This window comes from Hippocampus zosterae, chromosome 10, assembly GCF_025434085.1.
Source record: "Hippocampus zosterae strain Florida chromosome 10, ASM2543408v3, whole genome shotgun sequence".
NCBI lineage: Eukaryota > Metazoa > Chordata > Actinopteri > Syngnathiformes > Syngnathidae > Hippocampus > Hippocampus zosterae.
In genome coordinates, this window is record NC_067460.1 from 10,453,167 (window position 1) to 10,471,308 (window position 18,142).

The 18,142-nt window shown below is 45.2% G+C and overlaps 1 protein-coding gene and 19 non-coding genes across 24 annotated transcripts in view; 19 read left to right on the top strand and 1 right to left on the bottom strand.

Annotated features, from left to right (window-relative positions):
* The first annotated feature begins 258 nt into the window (after window positions 1-258).
* Window positions 259-330, top strand: trnap-agg (transfer RNA proline (anticodon AGG)). The gene has a single exon. It is a non-coding gene; the product is annotated as a tRNA-Pro (tRNA).
* Window positions 331-428: 98 nt separating this feature from the next.
* On the top strand, window positions 429-500 carry trnap-ugg (transfer RNA proline (anticodon UGG)). The gene has a single exon. It is a non-coding gene; the product is annotated as a tRNA-Pro (tRNA).
* A 98-nt stretch (window positions 501-598) lies between these two features.
* Window positions 599-670, top strand: trnap-agg (transfer RNA proline (anticodon AGG)). Its single transcript has one exon. It is a non-coding gene; the product is annotated as a tRNA-Pro (tRNA).
* A 98-nt stretch (window positions 671-768) lies between these two features.
* trnap-ugg (transfer RNA proline (anticodon UGG)) lies at window positions 769-840 on the top strand. Its single transcript has one exon. It is a non-coding gene; the product is annotated as a tRNA-Pro (tRNA).
* Window positions 841-938: 98 nt separating this feature from the next.
* On the top strand, window positions 939-1,010 carry trnap-ugg (transfer RNA proline (anticodon UGG)). Its single transcript has one exon. It is a non-coding gene; the product is annotated as a tRNA-Pro (tRNA).
* A 276-nt stretch (window positions 1,011-1,286) lies between these two features.
* On the top strand, window positions 1,287-1,358 carry trnap-agg (transfer RNA proline (anticodon AGG)). Its single transcript has one exon. It is a non-coding gene; the product is annotated as a tRNA-Pro (tRNA).
* A 98-nt stretch (window positions 1,359-1,456) lies between these two features.
* trnap-ugg (transfer RNA proline (anticodon UGG)) lies at window positions 1,457-1,528 on the top strand. Its single transcript has one exon. It is a non-coding gene; the product is annotated as a tRNA-Pro (tRNA).
* Window positions 1,529-1,626: 98 nt separating this feature from the next.
* trnap-agg (transfer RNA proline (anticodon AGG)) lies at window positions 1,627-1,698 on the top strand. Its single transcript has one exon. It is a non-coding gene; the product is annotated as a tRNA-Pro (tRNA).
* A 98-nt stretch (window positions 1,699-1,796) lies between these two features.
* Window positions 1,797-1,868, top strand: trnap-agg (transfer RNA proline (anticodon AGG)). The gene has a single exon. It is a non-coding gene; the product is annotated as a tRNA-Pro (tRNA).
* Window positions 1,869-2,663: 795 nt separating this feature from the next.
* trnap-agg (transfer RNA proline (anticodon AGG)) lies at window positions 2,664-2,735 on the top strand. The gene has a single exon. It is a non-coding gene; the product is annotated as a tRNA-Pro (tRNA).
* A 98-nt stretch (window positions 2,736-2,833) lies between these two features.
* On the top strand, window positions 2,834-2,905 carry trnap-ugg (transfer RNA proline (anticodon UGG)). The gene has a single exon. It is a non-coding gene; the product is annotated as a tRNA-Pro (tRNA).
* A 98-nt stretch (window positions 2,906-3,003) lies between these two features.
* Window positions 3,004-3,075, top strand: trnap-agg (transfer RNA proline (anticodon AGG)). The gene has a single exon. It is a non-coding gene; the product is annotated as a tRNA-Pro (tRNA).
* A 98-nt stretch (window positions 3,076-3,173) lies between these two features.
* On the top strand, window positions 3,174-3,245 carry trnap-ugg (transfer RNA proline (anticodon UGG)). The gene has a single exon. It is a non-coding gene; the product is annotated as a tRNA-Pro (tRNA).
* Window positions 3,246-3,343: 98 nt separating this feature from the next.
* On the top strand, window positions 3,344-3,415 carry trnap-ugg (transfer RNA proline (anticodon UGG)). Its single transcript has one exon. It is a non-coding gene; the product is annotated as a tRNA-Pro (tRNA).
* A 98-nt stretch (window positions 3,416-3,513) lies between these two features.
* Window positions 3,514-3,585, top strand: trnap-ugg (transfer RNA proline (anticodon UGG)). Its single transcript has one exon. It is a non-coding gene; the product is annotated as a tRNA-Pro (tRNA).
* Window positions 3,586-3,861: 276 nt separating this feature from the next.
* trnap-agg (transfer RNA proline (anticodon AGG)) lies at window positions 3,862-3,933 on the top strand. Its single transcript has one exon. It is a non-coding gene; the product is annotated as a tRNA-Pro (tRNA).
* A 98-nt stretch (window positions 3,934-4,031) lies between these two features.
* Window positions 4,032-4,103, top strand: trnap-ugg (transfer RNA proline (anticodon UGG)). Its single transcript has one exon. It is a non-coding gene; the product is annotated as a tRNA-Pro (tRNA).
* A 98-nt stretch (window positions 4,104-4,201) lies between these two features.
* trnap-agg (transfer RNA proline (anticodon AGG)) lies at window positions 4,202-4,273 on the top strand. The gene has a single exon. It is a non-coding gene; the product is annotated as a tRNA-Pro (tRNA).
* Window positions 4,274-5,068: 795 nt separating this feature from the next.
* trnap-agg (transfer RNA proline (anticodon AGG)) lies at window positions 5,069-5,140 on the top strand. The gene has a single exon. It is a non-coding gene; the product is annotated as a tRNA-Pro (tRNA).
* Window positions 5,141-7,234: 2,094 nt separating this feature from the next.
* Window positions 7,235-18,142, bottom strand: part of LOC127608408 (unconventional myosin-VIIa-like) — a 29,158-nt gene continuing 18,250 nt past the window's right edge. For all 5 annotated transcript variants that reach the window (XM_052077417.1, XM_052077415.1, XM_052077416.1 and 2 more), the window contains 18 exons: window positions 17,833-18,000; window positions 17,642-17,759; window positions 17,441-17,567; window positions 16,827-16,996; window positions 16,556-16,746; window positions 16,336-16,460; window positions 14,949-15,106; window positions 14,247-14,400; window positions 13,904-14,059; window positions 12,989-13,094; window positions 12,685-12,798; window positions 12,514-12,601; window positions 11,209-11,315; window positions 10,953-11,138; window positions 9,817-9,933; window positions 9,640-9,723; window positions 9,343-9,462; window positions 7,235-8,687 (listed from right to left, as the gene is read on the bottom strand). In XM_052077417.1, the coding sequence (XP_051933377.1) occupies window positions 8,595-8,687; window positions 9,343-9,462; window positions 9,640-9,723; window positions 9,817-9,933; window positions 10,953-11,138; window positions 11,209-11,315; window positions 12,514-12,601; window positions 12,685-12,798; window positions 12,989-13,094; window positions 13,904-14,059; window positions 14,247-14,400; window positions 14,949-15,106; window positions 16,336-16,460; window positions 16,556-16,746; window positions 16,827-16,996; window positions 17,441-17,567; window positions 17,642-17,759; window positions 17,833-18,000 (2,382 nt within the window). In that variant the 3' untranslated portion in view covers window positions 7,235-8,594. The remainder of the gene's footprint in view (window positions 8,688-9,342; window positions 9,463-9,639; window positions 9,724-9,816; window positions 9,934-10,952; window positions 11,139-11,208; window positions 11,316-12,513; window positions 12,602-12,684; window positions 12,799-12,988; window positions 13,095-13,903; window positions 14,060-14,246; window positions 14,401-14,948; window positions 15,107-16,335; window positions 16,461-16,555; window positions 16,747-16,826; window positions 16,997-17,440; window positions 17,568-17,641; window positions 17,760-17,832; window positions 18,001-18,142) is intronic.

An 18,142-nucleotide genomic window follows, 5' to 3' on the forward strand; every position in this document is an offset into this window, starting at 1 on the left:
CTTTCGATAACGTCCCCCACCTTTACACCTGCCAGCCGTCACATGGGCCACAAGACAACAAGTCATGGGGTACATCTGTATCCTCATGTGGCTCGTTGTCTAGTGGTATGATTCTCGCTTTGGGTGCGAGAGGTCCCGGGTTCAATTCCTGGATGAGCCCTTCCTGGAACATCAGTGGCTTTCAGTCACGTCTCTTTACACCTGCCGTCACACAGGCCACAAGACAACAAGTCATGGCTTACATCAAGATACTCATGTGGCTCGTTGGTCTAGTGGTATGATTCTCGCTTAGGGTGCGAGAGGTCCCGGGTTCAACTCCCAGACGAGCCCTTCCTGGAACATCAGTGGCTTTCAATAATGTCCCTTTACACCTGCCGTCACATAGGCCACCAGACAACAAGTCATGGGGTATATCAAGACGCTCACGTGGCTCGTTGGTCTAGGGGTATGATTCTCGCTTTGGGTGCGAGAGGTCCCGGGTTCAACTCCCGGACGAGCCCTTCCTGCAACATCAGTGGCTTTCAATAATGTCCCTTTAAACCTGCCGTCACATAGGCCACCAGACAACAAGTCATGGGGTATATCAAGATGCTCATGTGGCTTGTTGGTCTAGTGGTATGATTCTCGCTTAGGGTGCGAGAGGTCCCGGGTTCAACTCCCAGACGAGCCCTTCCTGGAACATCAGTGGCTTTGAATCACGTCCCTTTACACCTGCCGTCACATAGGCCACCAGACAACAAGTCATGGGGTATATCAAGATGCTCATGTGGCTTGTTGGTCTAGTGATATGATTCTCGCTTTGGGTGCGAGAGGTCCCGGGTTCAACTCCCGGACGAGCCCTTCCTGCAACATCAGTGGCTTTCAATAATGTCCCTTTAAACCTGCCGTCACATAGGCCACCAGACAACAAGTCATGGGGTACATCGGTTTCCTCATGTGGCTCGTTGGTCTAGGGGTATGATTCTTGCTTTGGGTGCGAGAGGTCCCGGGTTCAACTCCCGGACGAGCCCTTCCTGGAGTATCGGTGGCTTTCGATAACGTCCCCCACCTTTACACCTGCCAGCCGTCACATGGGCCACAAGACAACAAGTCATGGGGTACATCTGTATCCTCATGTGGCTCGTTGTCTAGTGGTATGATTCTCGCTTTGGGTGCGAGAGGTCCCGGGTTCAATTCCTGGATGAGCCCTTCCTGGAACATCAGTGGCTTTCAGTCACGTCTCTTTACACCTGCCGTCACACAGGCCACAAGACAACAAGTCATGGCTTACATCAAGATACTCATGTGGCTCGTTGGTCTAGTGGTATGATTCTCGCTTAGGGTGCGAGAGGTCCCGGGTTCAACTCCCAGACGAGCCCTTCCTGGAACATCAGTGGCTTTCAATAATGTCCCTTTCAACCTGCCGTCACATAGGCCACCAGACAACAAGTCATGGGGTATATCAAGACGCTCACGTGGCTCGTTGGTCTAGGGGTATGATTCTCGCTTTGGGTGCGAGAGGTCCCGCGTTCAACTCCCGGACGAGCCCTTCCTGCAACATCAGTGGCTTTCAATAATGTCCCTTTAAACCTGCCGTCACATAGGCCACCAGACAACAAGTCATGGGGTATATCAAGATGCTCATGTGGCTTGTTGGTCTAGTGGTATGATTCTCGCTTAGGGTGCGAGAGGTCCCGGGTTCAACTCCCGGACGAGCCCTTCCTGCAACATCAGTGGCTTTCAATAATGTCCCTTTAAACCTGCCGTCACATAGGCCACCAGACAACAAGTCATGGGGTATATCAAGATGCTCATGTGGCTTGTTGGTCTAGTGGTATGATTCTCGCTTAGGGTGCGAGAGGTCCCGGGTTCAACTCCCAGACGAGCCCTTCCTGGAACATCAGTGGCTTTGAATCACGTCCCTTTACACCTGCCGTCACATAGGCCACCAGACAACAAGTCATGGGGTATATCAAGATGCTCATGTGGCTTGTTGGTCTAGTGATATGATTCTCGCTTAGGGTGCTAGAGGTCCCGGGTTCAACTCCCGGACGAGCCCTTCCTGCAACATCAGTGGCTTTCAATAATGTCCCTTTAAACCTGCCGTCACATAGGCCACCAGACAACAAGTCATGGGGTATATCAAGATGCTCATGTGGCTTGTTGGTCTAGTGGTATGATTCTCGCTTAGGGTGCGAGAGGTCCCGCGTTCAACTCCCAGACGAGCCCTTCCTGGAACATCAGTGGCTTTCAATCACGTCCCTTTACACCTGCCGTCACACAGGCCACAAGACAACAAGTCATTGGGTACATGAAGGTGCTCATGTGGCTCATGTGGCTCGTTGGTCTAGGGGTGTGATTCTGGCTTAGGGTGCGAGCAGTCCCGGGTTCAACTCCCGGACGAGCCCTTCCTGGAGTATCGGTGGCTTTCGATAAGGTCCCCCACCTTTACACCTGCCAGCCGTCACATGGGCCACAAGACAACAAGTCATGGGGTACATCTGTATCCTCATGTGGCTCGTTGTGTAGTGGTATGATTCTCGCTTTGGGTGCGAGAGGTCCCGGGTTCAATTCCTGGATGAGCCCTTCCTGGAACATCAGTGGCTTTCAGTCACGTCTCTTTACACCTGCCGTCACACAGGCCACAAGACAACAAGTCATGGCTTACATCAAGATACTCATGTGGCTCGTTGGTCTAGTGGTATGATTCTCGCTTAGGGTGCGAGAGGTCCCGGGTTCAACTCCCAGACGAGCCCTTCCTGGAACATCAGTGGCTTTCAATAATGTCCCTTTACACCTGCCGTCACATAGGCCACCAGACAACAAGTCATGGGGTATATCAAGACGCTCACGTGGCTCGTTGGTCTAGGGGTATGATTCTCGCTTTGGGTGCGAGAGGTCCCGGGTTCAACTCCCGGACGAGCCCTTCCTGCAACATCAGTGGCTTTCAATAATGTCCCTTTAAACCTGCCGTCACATAGGCCACCAGACAACAAGTCATGGGGTATATCAAGATGCTCATGTGGCTTGTTGGTCTAGTGGTATGATTCTCGCTTAGGGTGCGAGAGGTCCCGGGTTCAACTCCCAGACGAGCCCTTCCTGGAACATCAGTGGCTTTGAATTACGTCCCTTTATACCTGCCGTCACATAGGCCACCAGACAACAAGTCATGGGGTATATCAAGATGCTCATGTGGCTTGTTGGTCTAGTGATATGATTCTCGCTTTGGGTGCGAGAGGTCCCGGGTTCAACTCCCGGACAAGCCCTTCCTGCAACATCAGTGGCTTTCAATAATGTCCCTTTAAACCTGCCGTCACATAGGCCACCAGACAACAAGTCATGGGGTACATCGGTTTCCTCATGTGGCTCGTTGGTCTAGGGGTATGATTCTTGCTTTGGGTGCGAGAGGTCCCGGGTTCAACTCCCGGACGAGCCCTTCCTGCAACATCAGTGGCTTTCAATAATGTCCCTTTAAACCTGCCGTCACATAGGCCACCAGACAACAAGTCATGGGGTATATCAAGACGCTCATGTGGCTCGTTGGTCTAGGGGTATGATTCTCGCTTTGGGTGCGAGAGGTCCCGGGTTCAACTCCCGGACGAGCCCTTCCTGGAGTATCGGTGGCTTTCGATAACGTCCCCCACCTTTACACCTGCCAGCCGTCACATGGGCCACAAGACAACAAGTCATGGGGTACATCTGTATCCTCATGTGGCTCGTTGTCTAGTGGTATGATTCTCGCTTTGGGTGCGAGAGGTCCCGGGTTCAATTCCTGGATGAGCCCTTCCTGGAACATCAGTGGCTTTCAGTCACGTCTCTTTACACCTGCCGTCACACAGGCCACAAGACAACAAGTCATGGCTTACATCAAGATACTCATGTGGCTCGTTGGTCTAGTGGTATGATTCTCGCTTAGGGTGCGAGAGGTCCCGGGTTCAACTCCCAGACGAGCCCTTCCTGGAACATCAGTGGCTTTCAATAATGTCCCTTTAAACCTGCCGTCACATAGGCCACCAGACAACAAGTCATGGGGTATATCAAGACGCTCACGTGGCTCGTTGGTCTAGGGGTATGATTCTCGCTTTGGGTGCGAGAGGTCCCGCGTTCAACTCCCGGACGAGCCCTTCCTGCAACATCAGTGGCTTTCAATAATGTCCCTTTAAACCTGCCGTCACATAGGCCACCAGACAACAAGTCATGGGGTATATCAAGATGCTCATGTGGCTTGTTGGTCTAGTGGTATGATTCTCGCTTAGGGTGCGAGAGGTCCCGGGTTCAACTCCCAGACGAGCCCTTCCTGGAACATCAGTGGCTTTGAATCACGTCCCTTTACACCTGCCGTCACATAGGCCACCAGACAACAAGTCATGGGGTATATCAAGATGCTCATGTGGCTTGTTGGTCTAGTGATATGATTCTCGCTTAGGGTGCTAGAGGTCCCGGGTTCAACTCCCGGACGAGCCCTTCCTGCAACATCAGTGGCTTTCAATAATGTCCCTTTAAACCTGCCGTCACATAGGCCACCAGACAACAAGTCATGGGGTATATCAAGATGCTCATGTGGCTTGTTGGTCTAGTGGTATGATTCTTGCTTAGGGTGCTAGAGGTCCCGGTTTCAACTCCCAGATGAGCCCTTCCTGTAACATCAGTGGCTTTCAGTCATGTCCCTTTACACCTGCCGTCACACAGGCCACAAGACAACAAGTCATGGGGTACATGAAGGTGCTCATGTGGCTCATGTGGCTCGTTGGTGTAGGGGTGTGATTCTGGCTTAGGGTGCGAGCAGTCCCGGGTTCAACTCCCGGACGAGCCCTTCCTGGAGTATCGGTGGCTTTCGATAACGTCCCCCACTTTTACACCTGCCAGCCGTCACATGGGCCACAAGACAACAAGTCATGGGGTACATCTGTATCCTCATGTGGCTCGTTGTCTAGCGGTATGATTCTCGCTTTGGGTGCGAGAGGTCCCGGCTTCAATTCCCGGACGAGCCCTTCCTGGAACATCAGTGGCTTTCAGTCACGTCTCTTTACACCTGCCGTCACACAGGCCACAAGACAACAAGTCATGGGTTACATCAAGATACTCATGTGGCTCGTTGGTCTAGTGGTATGATTCTCGCTTAGGGTGCGAGAGGTCCCGGGTTCAATTCCCGGACGAGCCCTTCCTGGAACATCAGTAGCTTTCAGTCATGTCCCTTTACACCTGCCGTCACACAGGCCACAAGACAACAAGTCATGGGGTACATGAAGGTGCTCATGTGGCTCATGTGGCTCGTTGGTCTAGGGGTGTGATTCTGGCTTAGGGTGCGAGCGGTCCCGGGTTCAACTCCCGGACGAGCCCTTCCTGGAGAATCCCTGGCTTTCGAAGATGTCCCCCGCTTTTACACCTGCCAGCCATCACATGGGCCACCAGACAACAAGTCAAGACAGAGAAGAGCACTCCAGAGAGACGATAACCCACGTACACACAAGCAGAGACCAAAACATGCACCCAAAACAAGATACCCTGCAATCACACGTTCACACAAACAGACAGACTGACACACACATTGTACAATTAGGACAAGGGAAATGGGAATGACAAGAAAATGCTTTCCACCCCTACATGTTCTGTATTAATAGCACACACTTCTGGGTTGTCAAAAAAATTGACCCTCATAAAATGAGAATTATCACTTATTTTCAATGTGCTTGGATTCCTTTTGAAGTACAGGTGTCGAACGCTGGACCTCGAGGGCCACGGACGTACTTACATATTTCCCTCCTCCAACACACCTGATTCAAATGATCAGCTCATCAGCGAGCCCTGCAGGAGGCTGATCACAATCCTGGTCGTTTGAATCAGGTGTGTTGAAGGAGGGAAATGTCTAAAACATGCAGGATAGCAGCCCTCGAGGACGGGAGTTTGACACCTGTGATTTGATCGGAACCTCGCCCCTCCCAACATGGCAGCCAAGTTGGTACGTCGGTTGAATGAACGGAGACCTTTCACTGGATGACTCATTCATTTTCAAAACAATTTACAAAGGAAATTGAGAGATGTCAAAATCATCCGGACTGCTGGTTGCTAATGATGAGTTAGCGGGCTAGCTAGCACCTGCCCTCTGCATGTCAATATTTTACTACCCCATCACAAAGCACTCACTGATTTATTTCAACCACAAACTAACAATATAATCTAAACATGTCACCCGGAACCTAAGAATACAAATGGATTTTCACGGATGACGTCGCGTATTTCAGTTGTAAAAATTCTGTATACCGTTTGTAAGTGTGCGTCCGTGGGTGCGCGGACACACACGTGTTACGGTGGTAGGGGTACTTGGGGCGTATGCATGTAAAGGTTGACTGACTGCAAACATTGCCTTCATTTAATTGGTCTTCTTTTTTCCCCACGTCACTTTTTGACTCATAAACACGAGGCATGTCGGGGTCACTTTCATGAGTCATTTATGGGCCTAAAGTTTGCCTCTCAGCGGACTCCTTTGGGAGTCGCTTCCACATGGCCTTTAGAGGCCTTTCATAGGAGTCGACATAACACCTCAAGAAAGTGTCTATTATGAAAGACCCCGAAACGCCTATGGAAGCGACGCCCATTCCAAAAATCGTTAAAGGATCTTGAGTGACTTTCACATGACGTTTTAGGTGCCTTTTATCTGCGTCACATGTGTTCTGCGCATCCTCTTTAGTGAAGTCGGAATGAGAGTCAAAGTAAGTGTGATTATGACTTTATTGTTCCAAGAACGGTGACAAAAGTTCTGTTCTATTCTGTTGTGTGTGCAATCAAGATTGTCATATTTGCTTTTAGATAATGAGAAGTAAAGTAACGGAGCTGCCAGAAATGTATTTCAACACTTCAGTGTGACTTTCGCAACTCTGTGAATATGTTTGTCAGTCATATGCTGAGTCTGAGCATTTTTTCCCCACTTTGTATAATTCATGTTCCCAAATAAAAAAGCTGTTTCCGTATGTCCTGGTTATGAACAGATGCACAACGGCGACAGAATTCTTCGTGATAATCTCTCTGAGAATAGTTCACCATGCATGTTTGAGACAACATACATAAATGACTGCGTCGAAACCATCGGAAAACTAATGAATCATTACCGTAATGCGTTTTTTTTAATGTAAAAAATAAGGACAAAAAAGTGCCACACTTACCGTTTCTGTGGTCCTCAGTGGCATAGTCCACGTTAGATTCTCAGTTAAATGTTCTCCCAATGTCAACAGTTATTCAACAAAAATAGAAGCCATTTGGGGTCACAGTTTGTCGTTTTATTTCTGACAAGCATTTTTAGCAGAGGCTAACAAGAGAATGAGATATGGAGATGACACACTGCAAAGAAAAAGAAAGGTAATGAATAATATTACTGTACATGGAAAAAAAACCCACAAGCATAACACATAATAATGATCCTTCATATCACTAATATTTCACACAGGTCAAGTGCCGGTAAAATCACACCATTTTGCGCAGAGAAACAACCGAGCAGCAACCCCCCCCCCCCCCAAAAAAAACGAATAAGTTTGGCACAGTGAAGGTTTTTGTTTGCGGCAAACAATTTAATCTGTGAGGTGACGCTGGAGCGAGGACGTTAAATGCAAATATGAGCATGTTACGGCAAAAATATTGACCAAAAATGAACAAAACCTGAAGTCTGTTTAAAAGAAGAGCTCCCTGCTTCTTTTGAGCGAAAGGTACCGTAATCGAGCACATTAACAAACTAATGTGCCAGCGACCACTGATGCGAATGAAGACGTGCCAATCCTAAAACCTATGCATGTTAAGAATCCCCCCAAAAGCTTATTATTTATTACCCATTTTAATTTACTCATACAACTAAAGGAATTAGTGTTGCTACACCCCACACAATTTTTTTATGCACTCTTAAAAGATCCCTGCTCAGTTTTGGGAAATCACTTACAGTACTGTCTTGACAAAGTATTACCTGGTCACATGATCCATTTGCTCCTTGTTGCTATGCAGAATTTTGTGACCATAACTCCTGGTTAAAAAAACAAGTATTTTCTGGTCCCATGACATGTTTGCACCTTGTTTCTAGGCAGGATTTGTGCGAAAAGAAAATTGACAAATGTATTTCCTGGTCACATTAGTTTGCTACTTGTTGCTATGCAGAATTTCTATCTACAGGCACAGTCGGCCATGTTATTTTTTAGTTCAATTTGTGGCGAAACGGAATATGTGTCTTTCAGAGTGACATGTTTCCTCTCTGTCACGAGGAAGAATTCATTTTCATAGGCCAAGTCAATGAAAAAAAATATAGGTTAGCATTGACCAGTTAGCACACCTCACAGGGTGTGGTTTCACTACGTTCTCAACACTTAAGAGTATCGTTCTTCTCAGAGGTAGTCATCCTCGCTGGATGGCTCGTCCTCGTTGTCATGGTAACGCTTGTCGTAGTTGCTGGGACCTTCTCCGGGGTCGTCGTCGCTTTCAACCGAACTCTCCTCGGGGATCTTCCAGATTTCTGAGCTGACAGAAGGTCGGTGACTCATCCGCCATAACTGGTGGCCGAAGGTCCGCCGCCAACTGCAGTGCTGGCCAATCGGCCGCAGCAGGCGGGCGAGCTCGGCGGCCTCCTGCCAATAAGACATTCACTTGGTGCGAGTGCGCTCGGACCGCTGCTTGTTCATGGCGGTCAACATCTGGCTGATGTATGATGTCAGCAGGTCATCCATCTTGTAACCCTGAGAGGAATTCAGAATGCGCATGAGGAAATTAGGGCTTTAAATGTTTTTTTTTTTTTTTTTTTTTACTTATTAGATTGAGTCAAATGAGACGTTTGCACAAACGGACACAAGGTACTGTGTACTTTATGAAATTGTTATCGAGTACAGCGCTCCTCAAGTCTATAGAATTGTTGTTTTGCAGAATTTGTCTGCAAGACCTAAAAAAAAACTGCAAATGGAAAAGTATTTCTTGTTTTCTCTTTGTTGCTAAGCATGATTTGTACCTATAAGCCAAGAAATAAAAGACAATTGTAAATTGAACAAAAAACAAACAAACAAACAACAACGATTAGCTTGTGTTCTTTGTTGTTCTGCAGAATTTGTTTCTATCAGCCAAGTCAAAAGCAAAATTCCAAATTGTCCACATTATTTACTGGTCACATAACACATTTGCTCTTGTCGCTAGGCAGAATTTATGCCTATGTGCTTTGTACAAAAATAAAAATGAATTGTTAATGGTTGCTGTCATGTGACCTATTTCCTCCTTGGTGCTCGTCAGAATTCAAGCCTATAATCCTGCTAAAAAAATTTATTTGACACTGTAGACAAAAGTATTTGGACACCTTTCATTTATTGATTTACTTTTCTCAATATGAACTACTTCGTGACCCACCAGGGAGGTTTCGCAGAGGATTTTGCTTCCCTTGACGAGGTTTCCGATGGTGATGTGGAAATACGTGTTCCCACTGCTCCAGTTGGAGATCTTGGTGAATGGATGAGTAATCAGAACGTCCTGCCGGGACAAAACAATTACTTCATGACAATAAGTATCCCAATTAAGAGCCAACGTCCTATTTTATAAACTCCTGGTTTATTCCCCAAATTCCTGTTATTTGCCATGGAAAATGTAAAAAATCCTGCCATTTTGCAACCCTGGTAATTTTATGCTTATTCGATCAAGCAAACCAACCTTGTTCTTTGGATCGATGAGACTGACTCCATGTTTGTTGATGGCGATCAGGAGGATCTCTGGGAAGTTGGGCTCTGTGGTTTGCTGATGACAAAAGCATGATGAATCTGAGCATGAAGCAGCATTGGGTTCAGAAGAGAGGAAGTGACACAGGTGATGGGCGCTTCCCATTTTTACCTTGACTTCAAAGAAGGCGGAGCCAAATGTTGGCCATTTGTAGATGATTTTAAGAAACATCAACTTGGCTTCTTCTCTGGATTTTCCAGCTTGCTTGTTGAAGAAGGCCACCACGGACTGCCTCACACACACATACACAAAACACACACACAGACAATTTCCCAATAACCATAATGTTCATTACATTTTGTTGCATGCGCATAATGGGGGAAATGTAGTACGGCCTGGTAACCCTAATTTCAAATGTGGTTTTAACCAAAATTGTAGCCTTCCTGGTCTTTCCAGTTGTGGGTTGTTGAGACTTTTTGTGGGTCTCCTTTTGATAGACATGGCAACTAGATTAAATGTTGCGAAGTCAAGCTGGCATTGGGGCCGAATTTTCAGATTTGAAGAACCCCTGGAAATGGCTAAAATGTCCACTCCGCACCAGATTACCGACTTACTGTGTTATTACAGGCATGGGTGCCAATACTTTTTATTTACCGGTATTTGTTTTGGGGTCTTCTTATAATAGTGATGCCTACCAAATTTCACGTTCCTAAGTCCAAATGACATCAGGGGCTGAATTTTCAAAGGATTTGAAGGAGCCTTGGAAATGGCGAAAATTAACCTAAAGGTCAACTTTGAACTAATGGCCGATTTCATGGGTCTTGAGAGTTTTTTTGTAGGTCTACTCATGATTGCCATGCTTACTGAATTTTATGTTGCGAAGTCAAACTGACATCAGAATCATCTTTCTTGGCCAAGTATGAAAAATACACAGGGAATTTGGCTCCGGCAGAATGACCTACACTAGTATTGCAGTAACTAGCAACTACGATAAATAAATCTATAACATAAATACAGAAAAACTTTCCGCGGGACACGCGAGGAACATTTGAAAATGGCCAATATGAACCGAACGTCTTATTTGAACAAAAATGGCAGGCTTCCGAGTTCCCTTCAGGCAAACTTCTTACATTTTTTGTGGGTCTATGCGTGATAATCATGCCCACCGAATTTCATGTTGCTAACCCAAAGTGCCTCCAGGGGATTGAATTCCAAATGATAATCCATCCTTCCCATCCAACATGCATGAAAAATAAGTCTGTTTGCGGTTTCAGTTTAAAAAAATATAAAAGAGCTTCCAGGTTTACCCTCTTCCAGTCATCTGGGGACATTTGGCGAATGAGATCCTGAGGGACCAGCTCACGCAGCATCTTGGGAATGGTAGGAAAGTGGGACTTGTCATCTTCAAACTTGACGCGGTAGATGAGCGCCGCCAGCTGGAAGACTTCGTCGCGTGTACATTTGTGGTAGCCACGTAGGTATTTGGGCAGCTCCTGGTCAGAAGTGTCATCAAAAATACGGAACAAATTCTGTTTCTTTAGTCTTCTGCCAAGCAGGACTCACCTGGTAGTAGTGGAAGATGGAGTCGGCAAAAGAGTCCTTTCCCGGAACGGTGCTGGTCCACAACTTCTTCATGAAGAACACTTGATACGTCAGCGAGGGAACAGCTCCTACAGGGTAAATGAAACAGTTGATTTTGTTGTAATATGGTGAGTCATTATAGTTTGCACTTGCGACAAAATGCTAATAAGTCATGTCTAATCCGCAAGTTTTCTTTTTTTTTCTCAAATAAAAAAAAGGTTCAACTTGTCTAAAGCGGGCATCACCTCTGACATTCTAAAAAGGCCACTTTGAAAAATAATGGCAGGATTCCTGTGTCTTTTCAGGCATAACGTCATTAGACATTTTTGTGGGTTTACTCATGATAGACATGCCTACCAAATTTACAGCATGTTGCAAAGTCATTTTGGGGGCAGATTTTTTGGGGGGTCAAAACTCAGCTAATTTAATCACAATTTACAGCTTGGAATCAAAATGGCAAACTTCCTATGTCTCTTCAGGAATTGATTTTTCAGACCTTTTTTTAAGTCTATTCATAATAGACATCCTTAACCAAACTTTATGTTGCTAAGCTAAACTGGTTCAAGGGGCTGAATATTCCAAAGAATAGAATATCCCCAGAAAAGACCAAAGTGAACCTAGAACGTTCACTTCAAAGCAAAATGCCAGACTTCCTGTGTAATATTGGCCATTTTTTGTGGGTCCACTCATCAATCTAATTTCTTGTTGCTAAATCAATTGTTTTCATCGGCTAAATTTGTTGGTCTGATTACTTCCAACTAAATAAAAATGGGTGATTCCAGTCTAAATGGACAATATCGTGTCTTTTGGGGAATGGCTTTTGAGATTTGTTGTTCTGATCATGATAAACATGCCTACTAAGTTTCATCTTCCCAAGTCAGACTGGCTTTGGGGACTGAATTCTCTAAAAGATTCGAAGGACCCCTGGGAATGGCCACATTTAACCTGAAATGTTGATTTCAAACCAAAATGGCCAACTCCCTGTGTATGTTCAAGCATTGCTTCTTGAGCCTTTTTTGTGGGTCTACTCATGATAGCGATGTAAACCTAATTATATGTTGTTTAGTCAAATGGTATTCTGGGGCCGAATTTTTATTGCTTAATGGGTGCAAATGAGTGAAGGGAGCAAAAAAATGGCAGCTTTAAACTAAAGTAGCCGACTTCTTGTGTCCTGAGAATTTTTTGTGGTCTACTCGCAATTATCTTGTCTACCAAATGTCATTTTGCCAACTGCCAAGTCAAACTAGCTTCCGGGGCTGTGCCACAATTGAGCCTGTAGATTAATACCGTCTTTTGCTGGCCGCGATTTCTTGATCCAGTCTGTTAAATGGCGGACAAAGTCAAAGAAGAAGTCTCCCTCCGGAACACTGATGACCTGGCGGGTCAACATAGCGCTAAATTAGTCTTGCAAAGACACCAAGTGATACTGATCCTTTTTAATGAGAAATGAAAAAGCACCTTGTCAGAAATCTTGACAAAGAGGCTGAAGCCTTCTGGGGATTTGAGCAGGAGTCGGGTGGAGATGTTCTGACAGAAGTCTTTGGCTTTGGTGCTGGACTCCACCTCAAAGGCCTGCGCAATTCATTTATGAACGTAGCATTTAAGATAAGATAAGAAAACCTTTATTAGTCTCACAATGGAGAAATTCCCAATTCACAGCAGCAAAGTTATGAAAGTTTTACGACAAGAATTATATTCCTAACATTGTTTTCTTGACATTTCGGTCTGAATGTGCGTGTGTGTATGTGTGTGTGTTTCGCACCTCATCTGTGTCATCGGGGAAGTAAACCTTGTGGAATATCTGCGTGGTCTTGTGCTGGATGGCCTCGACTTCCACCAGATGAGGAGGGTACTTCCTGGACCCGTTTCTGTTACCAGGGCAACCACCACACAAATTAGGTTTGGTACACGTTGAAGACATTTTTAGCTTTTAAAGCCAAGTTGCATCGACACCCGCTTCCTTCTAAATTTACATTATCAAGATATCAAGATAAACTATAACTATTGATTCCATTTAAAAAAAGTTTATTTTTCAATAAATATATTTTGTTGAAATAATTAGGTAATTTATTGTAAATAATGAAATAAAAAATAGTAATATAAAGTATTTTACATATGCATTTCATGTTTTTTTCCCCAATTTAGTAATTGGTGAAGCTATTTGTACCAACAGTTTAAGTAATAAAATTAAAATATTTTGTCGACCGCAGCGCCTAAAAAGTAATTTTAAAATATTTTTACAAAACACATAACATAAAAATACATAAATAACATATACCATTTTTTATATGTATTTAATGTTTTTCATTTGATCAAACAATAGGTTTATATACTTATTGTAAATACAAGAAAATAATAGTCAACATTATTTTACATTTAATTGTGATTAATGAGATTAATTAATTAAACATGAGAATAAATGATTTTATCGTTGTAGCATCCACATTTCAACTTTTGTCCTTATTAACAACTACGGTGGAGCAACCTTTTATATTTTCCGTCAATCAAATCTGGCACTTGATCACAAAAGTTTGCCATTGGTTTATTGTCGCACGTTACCATTTTTACTATGTTACAATGTTTTTACCATGTTAGTGTTTTTACTGTTGATACAGACAGACATGTTATGCCCTATTTTTGACACGAGTAATCCGTTGCCATTTCTAATGGCGCGTACCGCAAGGCTTTGTGCAGCCTATGCATGCAGTCGGCCGAGAGCGGGTGTTGCCTCTTGGACTGCAGGAAGCGCTGGATGTGCGGCAGCAGCGCATTGCTGGGTGGAAAAAGACCGGCGCACAGCCACAGAAGCTCCCAGCCTTTCTCCTCACTGTACCTGCCGGCACAAACATACGTTTCAGTTCAGTGTCGCAGAGTTGATCGATTGTGAGCAATTTCATTTCTGTTGCGTCAATTCACAATCTCTCTCAATATCCAACATGTCTGTCACTGGACTCAAGGCATTGCCAAGGCGTTGCTCAGCTTCTACCTGCGCTACGTCAACGTCAGAGGTGGGTACGCACTTGACGTGGTTGTCTGTGAGCTGTTTGATGATCTGGCAGAAAATCTCATCCTTCAGCGGTTCAGCCTTCAGCGCGCCCTCAAAAATCTGGTCCGTCAACTCGTTGACTGAGCGAGTGCGCTTGGACGGGTAGTCGCCCATGTACTTCATCACAGGTAGGACACATGCTAAGGAACTGCTTTTGATTGGTACCGCTAGAAAAACAACATCTGGCAATGATCTCAGAATAACTTGTAATCTTGACATATAAAGAATTGTAATAACAGCAGTGTAATAACAGTAACATGGTAACAACAATACATGTTAACACTGAACACGATAACGCATGTAAAACATTCAACATAACAGTTTGAATGTGTAATAACTTTGCAATAAGATGCTAATATGGCGATACATGGCAACAGCGTGGTTCTGATTTAAAAATGGCGTCACAACATTTCTGTACCAACAGTAAAAACACTAACATGGTAAGAACATAACGTAACATAGTAAAGATGGTAACGTGCGACAATACAATAATGTTACGAAATGGGAACAACATGTTTAAAACGTGATCCTAACATGAATAAAATTACAACAACTTGGTAGTAATATCAGTACCACTGTGATAAGAGTATGGTAATAAGTTAATAACAAAGTAAGAAGACAAGGCTAACATTGAAACTAGATGATAGAAACATTGGAAAAGGATGGGAAAGGATATCAATAAAGGCCATGCAGGCTTCCTGAGCAAGCTCCTCGTGGTGGACCACCTTCTTCAGCAGCGGCTGTTTGAGAGGCTCCCTCGTGCAGCTCCACAATTTGTCCTTGCCTCGATTCTTGGTGACCATCACCCTGCTCAGAGTATGTTTGGGGGGAGGCCTGCACCAAGAACATTGATTACATTGCTACTCTCGACTGCTGTCTTTTAAGAACAGGTTAAGGTTTCAAATTGCGGATTCAAGCCTTAGTTTGGGTTTCTAACAAAGAGTAGGTTGTCAAATTAGCGTTTTAATTCAGTGTTAGGGTTTCAAGGCTGGGTTAGGATTGCAAAGTTGGCTTGGCTCCAGCCCGCCCTGACAGCACTTGGTAGCTCCTTCAGCCAGAGACTGTTACACCCACGCTGCAAGAAGGAGAGATACCGACGCTCGTTCCTACCGACTGCTGTCAGGCTGATGAATAAAAAATAACAATCATGATAATAATAATAATTAATAATAATTGAAGGAAAATTGTAAATAGTACTGCGATTTATCCATTTTGTGTTCATATTGCATTTAATTGAAAGATGTTTGTTGTTTTTTTCTCTTTCTTCTTTCTTCTTACTACATACATTCTTGCTGCTGGAGGCTGTAAATTTCCCCAGTGTGGGACGAATAAAGGATATCTTATCTTATCTTGGCTGACCCAAACCTTTCATGAAAACCCTGGTTTGAAACCTAAATTTATAATTGAAACGCTGCCTGTAAGGCAAGGTATGAGCTGGGATTAAAAAGGCTACTACACTTGTAGGAATCCAAATACTAAAATTTAAGCTCTGAACTTCACCGGGACCTCAGGACAGGTTGATGTGAGTATTTAAGTATACCGTATTTTGACGACTATAAGGCGCCATTAAAAGTCTTAAATTTTCTCCAAAATGGACAGGACGCCTTATAATGCGGAGCGTCTAGTGTATGCGCTGAGTTCCAAAGCCTGACTGAGAGCACCTCTGGCCGACAATCTGTTTATATAGAAAAAAGGCGGAGTGAGTGACGACAGGCATGCGGAAGTCCGCCAATGAGTGAAGGGTGGGCGTGTAAGAGGAGGCTAAAGGCACACCCCTAGCAGGTACCTGTCACGTGAGTACATTGTAAAATGGCGAAATAAAGTACAACCGAACTCAGTTTTGCTTCCGTTGCCTTTTTAAAAACGTGTTTTCAGCGTGTGTGCATGCATGCCGTATGTTTAAGCTGGCGTATGTTTTACCATGCCTGGCTGCGCCCAATAATACAGTGCGTTTTGTGTATGTCAAATACAGAAATGGCACCCCTTACTGAGACTGCGCCCAACAATACGGTGCGCCGAATGGTCATGAAAATACGGTACTCTTTGTGCATGTGTGTGTGTACCTAAAGTAGTCATGGGAGAATTCCTCCAGCGTGTAAGGTTTGACAGAGTCTTCACCCTCCGGCAAGACAAGTTGTGAGACTCTTACTGACTGCTGTCTCTGATCCGGCGTCATGGTAACCAGTGCCTGATTGGTTAGATGACAGAACCATCTTCAATAACAACAGCAGCAGGTCAATTCATCTTCTGCCTGATTCATAACTGTTCTAGGTCTTATCTCACCACAATCTCCTGCTGCGGTCGGGTCATGGAGGGCAGGACGTAGACCGAGTCCGCCGGAAAGTCTCCTCTCTGATTAGTCCTCTCATTGACGCCATGCGCCCAGCCTGAATTGAGAACCTGCTCGCCGGTGTCCTGGTCTAGCAGGATCAGGTCTCCCTTCTGGAAACTTAGGAAGGTGGATGGTTCACTACCTGCCAAACAGAGTCAGAGGACAACTTGTGACTTCCTTGCGCAGTTCTGCAAGACATCACCAAGTTGAGTGAGAGCCTACTCTGGTTGGGACTGTCCTGTAGTGCCACCACAAACTTGGACCTGTTTCGCAAGCCTTCCAGGAAGGTCACCACCAGGTCACGGATGTCCTCGGCATTGTTGGAGGTGAAGGTATACTCTTCTCCTTTGATGGTCGCCAGCGTGAAACTCTGACTCTGCAACTTTCCACCCCTCAAAGGACAACAAATATTTAGCGTTGGTTACTTGCACACATAGAATTTAGTCATCCGCACCCTTGATGCTTAGGAGCTCAGATGAAGAGACCAAGACGGGTTGTCTTGGTCTCTACATCGATGGTCATTTGACCTTAAACACTCTGGTTTCCATGCAAAGTCCTTAAAAGACTGTCACCCCAACACAAAGTCAAAACAGATCACCATTGTTCGGACCAGAAGAGGGGCTACAGTCCCCAGCATGCCTCATCTGCCACTGGACAAAACAGTGATTTCTTGGAAGGAGAGTTCTTGAAGTACCTTGCCTTCAACCTTCTCGTCTCCAAACAAAGTTCCTACAGAGTTGATGGACTGTTGCCCCAATGGTTTCCAGTTCAACCACCATAAATGGTTGTCTATTACTCAGACCACGAGAGGGGCGACATTTCACAGCATGCCTCACCTGCTACTGGACACGGCGGTGATTTCTGGGAAGGAGAGTTCTAGTAGAACCTGCTCCTGCTCGTCCACAAAGTAAACACCGGTCCAATTGACGGCGACGATGAGGTCGTTTTTGGGTAGACTTGGACCTGTTACGCAGAGAAACCAAATCATCAGGCCACATCCAGCTCAATAGTTGGCGAGACTGGTGATTGAGTCTCACCGGAGAATTTGAAAGCTTCGTAGAATCGAGAGAAGAGCAGAGGCCACTTATGGCGAGCAAAGTCCACCACTTCCTCTTTCACCTTCTGGGGATCAAACCTCTTCTGAGTGTAGATGCCCTGAACAACAAAGAGAAAAGAGGATTTGGTTCCTTTGCCCATGAAAATAATCACATCCGCTTACGAGGCACACCTTCTTGTGTGCCGCCATGATGAAGTGAGCCCACTTCTCCACTGTCTTGGATGTGCTGATCTCTCTGTCGGGGATGTAGGACGGGATGAGGCTCAGCAGGCGCTCCAGCAGGACCTCCGAGCCATAGTCCACATAGTACTGCTGGGAAGCCAGTTCTGCGAGGTCGTCCTTTGCCAACGGAAGAAAAGGATTCTTGACTCAAGGTTAGGGTTAAGAACAGAAGAAACATGTCTTGAGAAGAAGAGAAGGATCAAGTCTCAAGGAGAGGAGTAGAAGCATCTTTACACAAAAGTCTCATGACTCAGAAGAG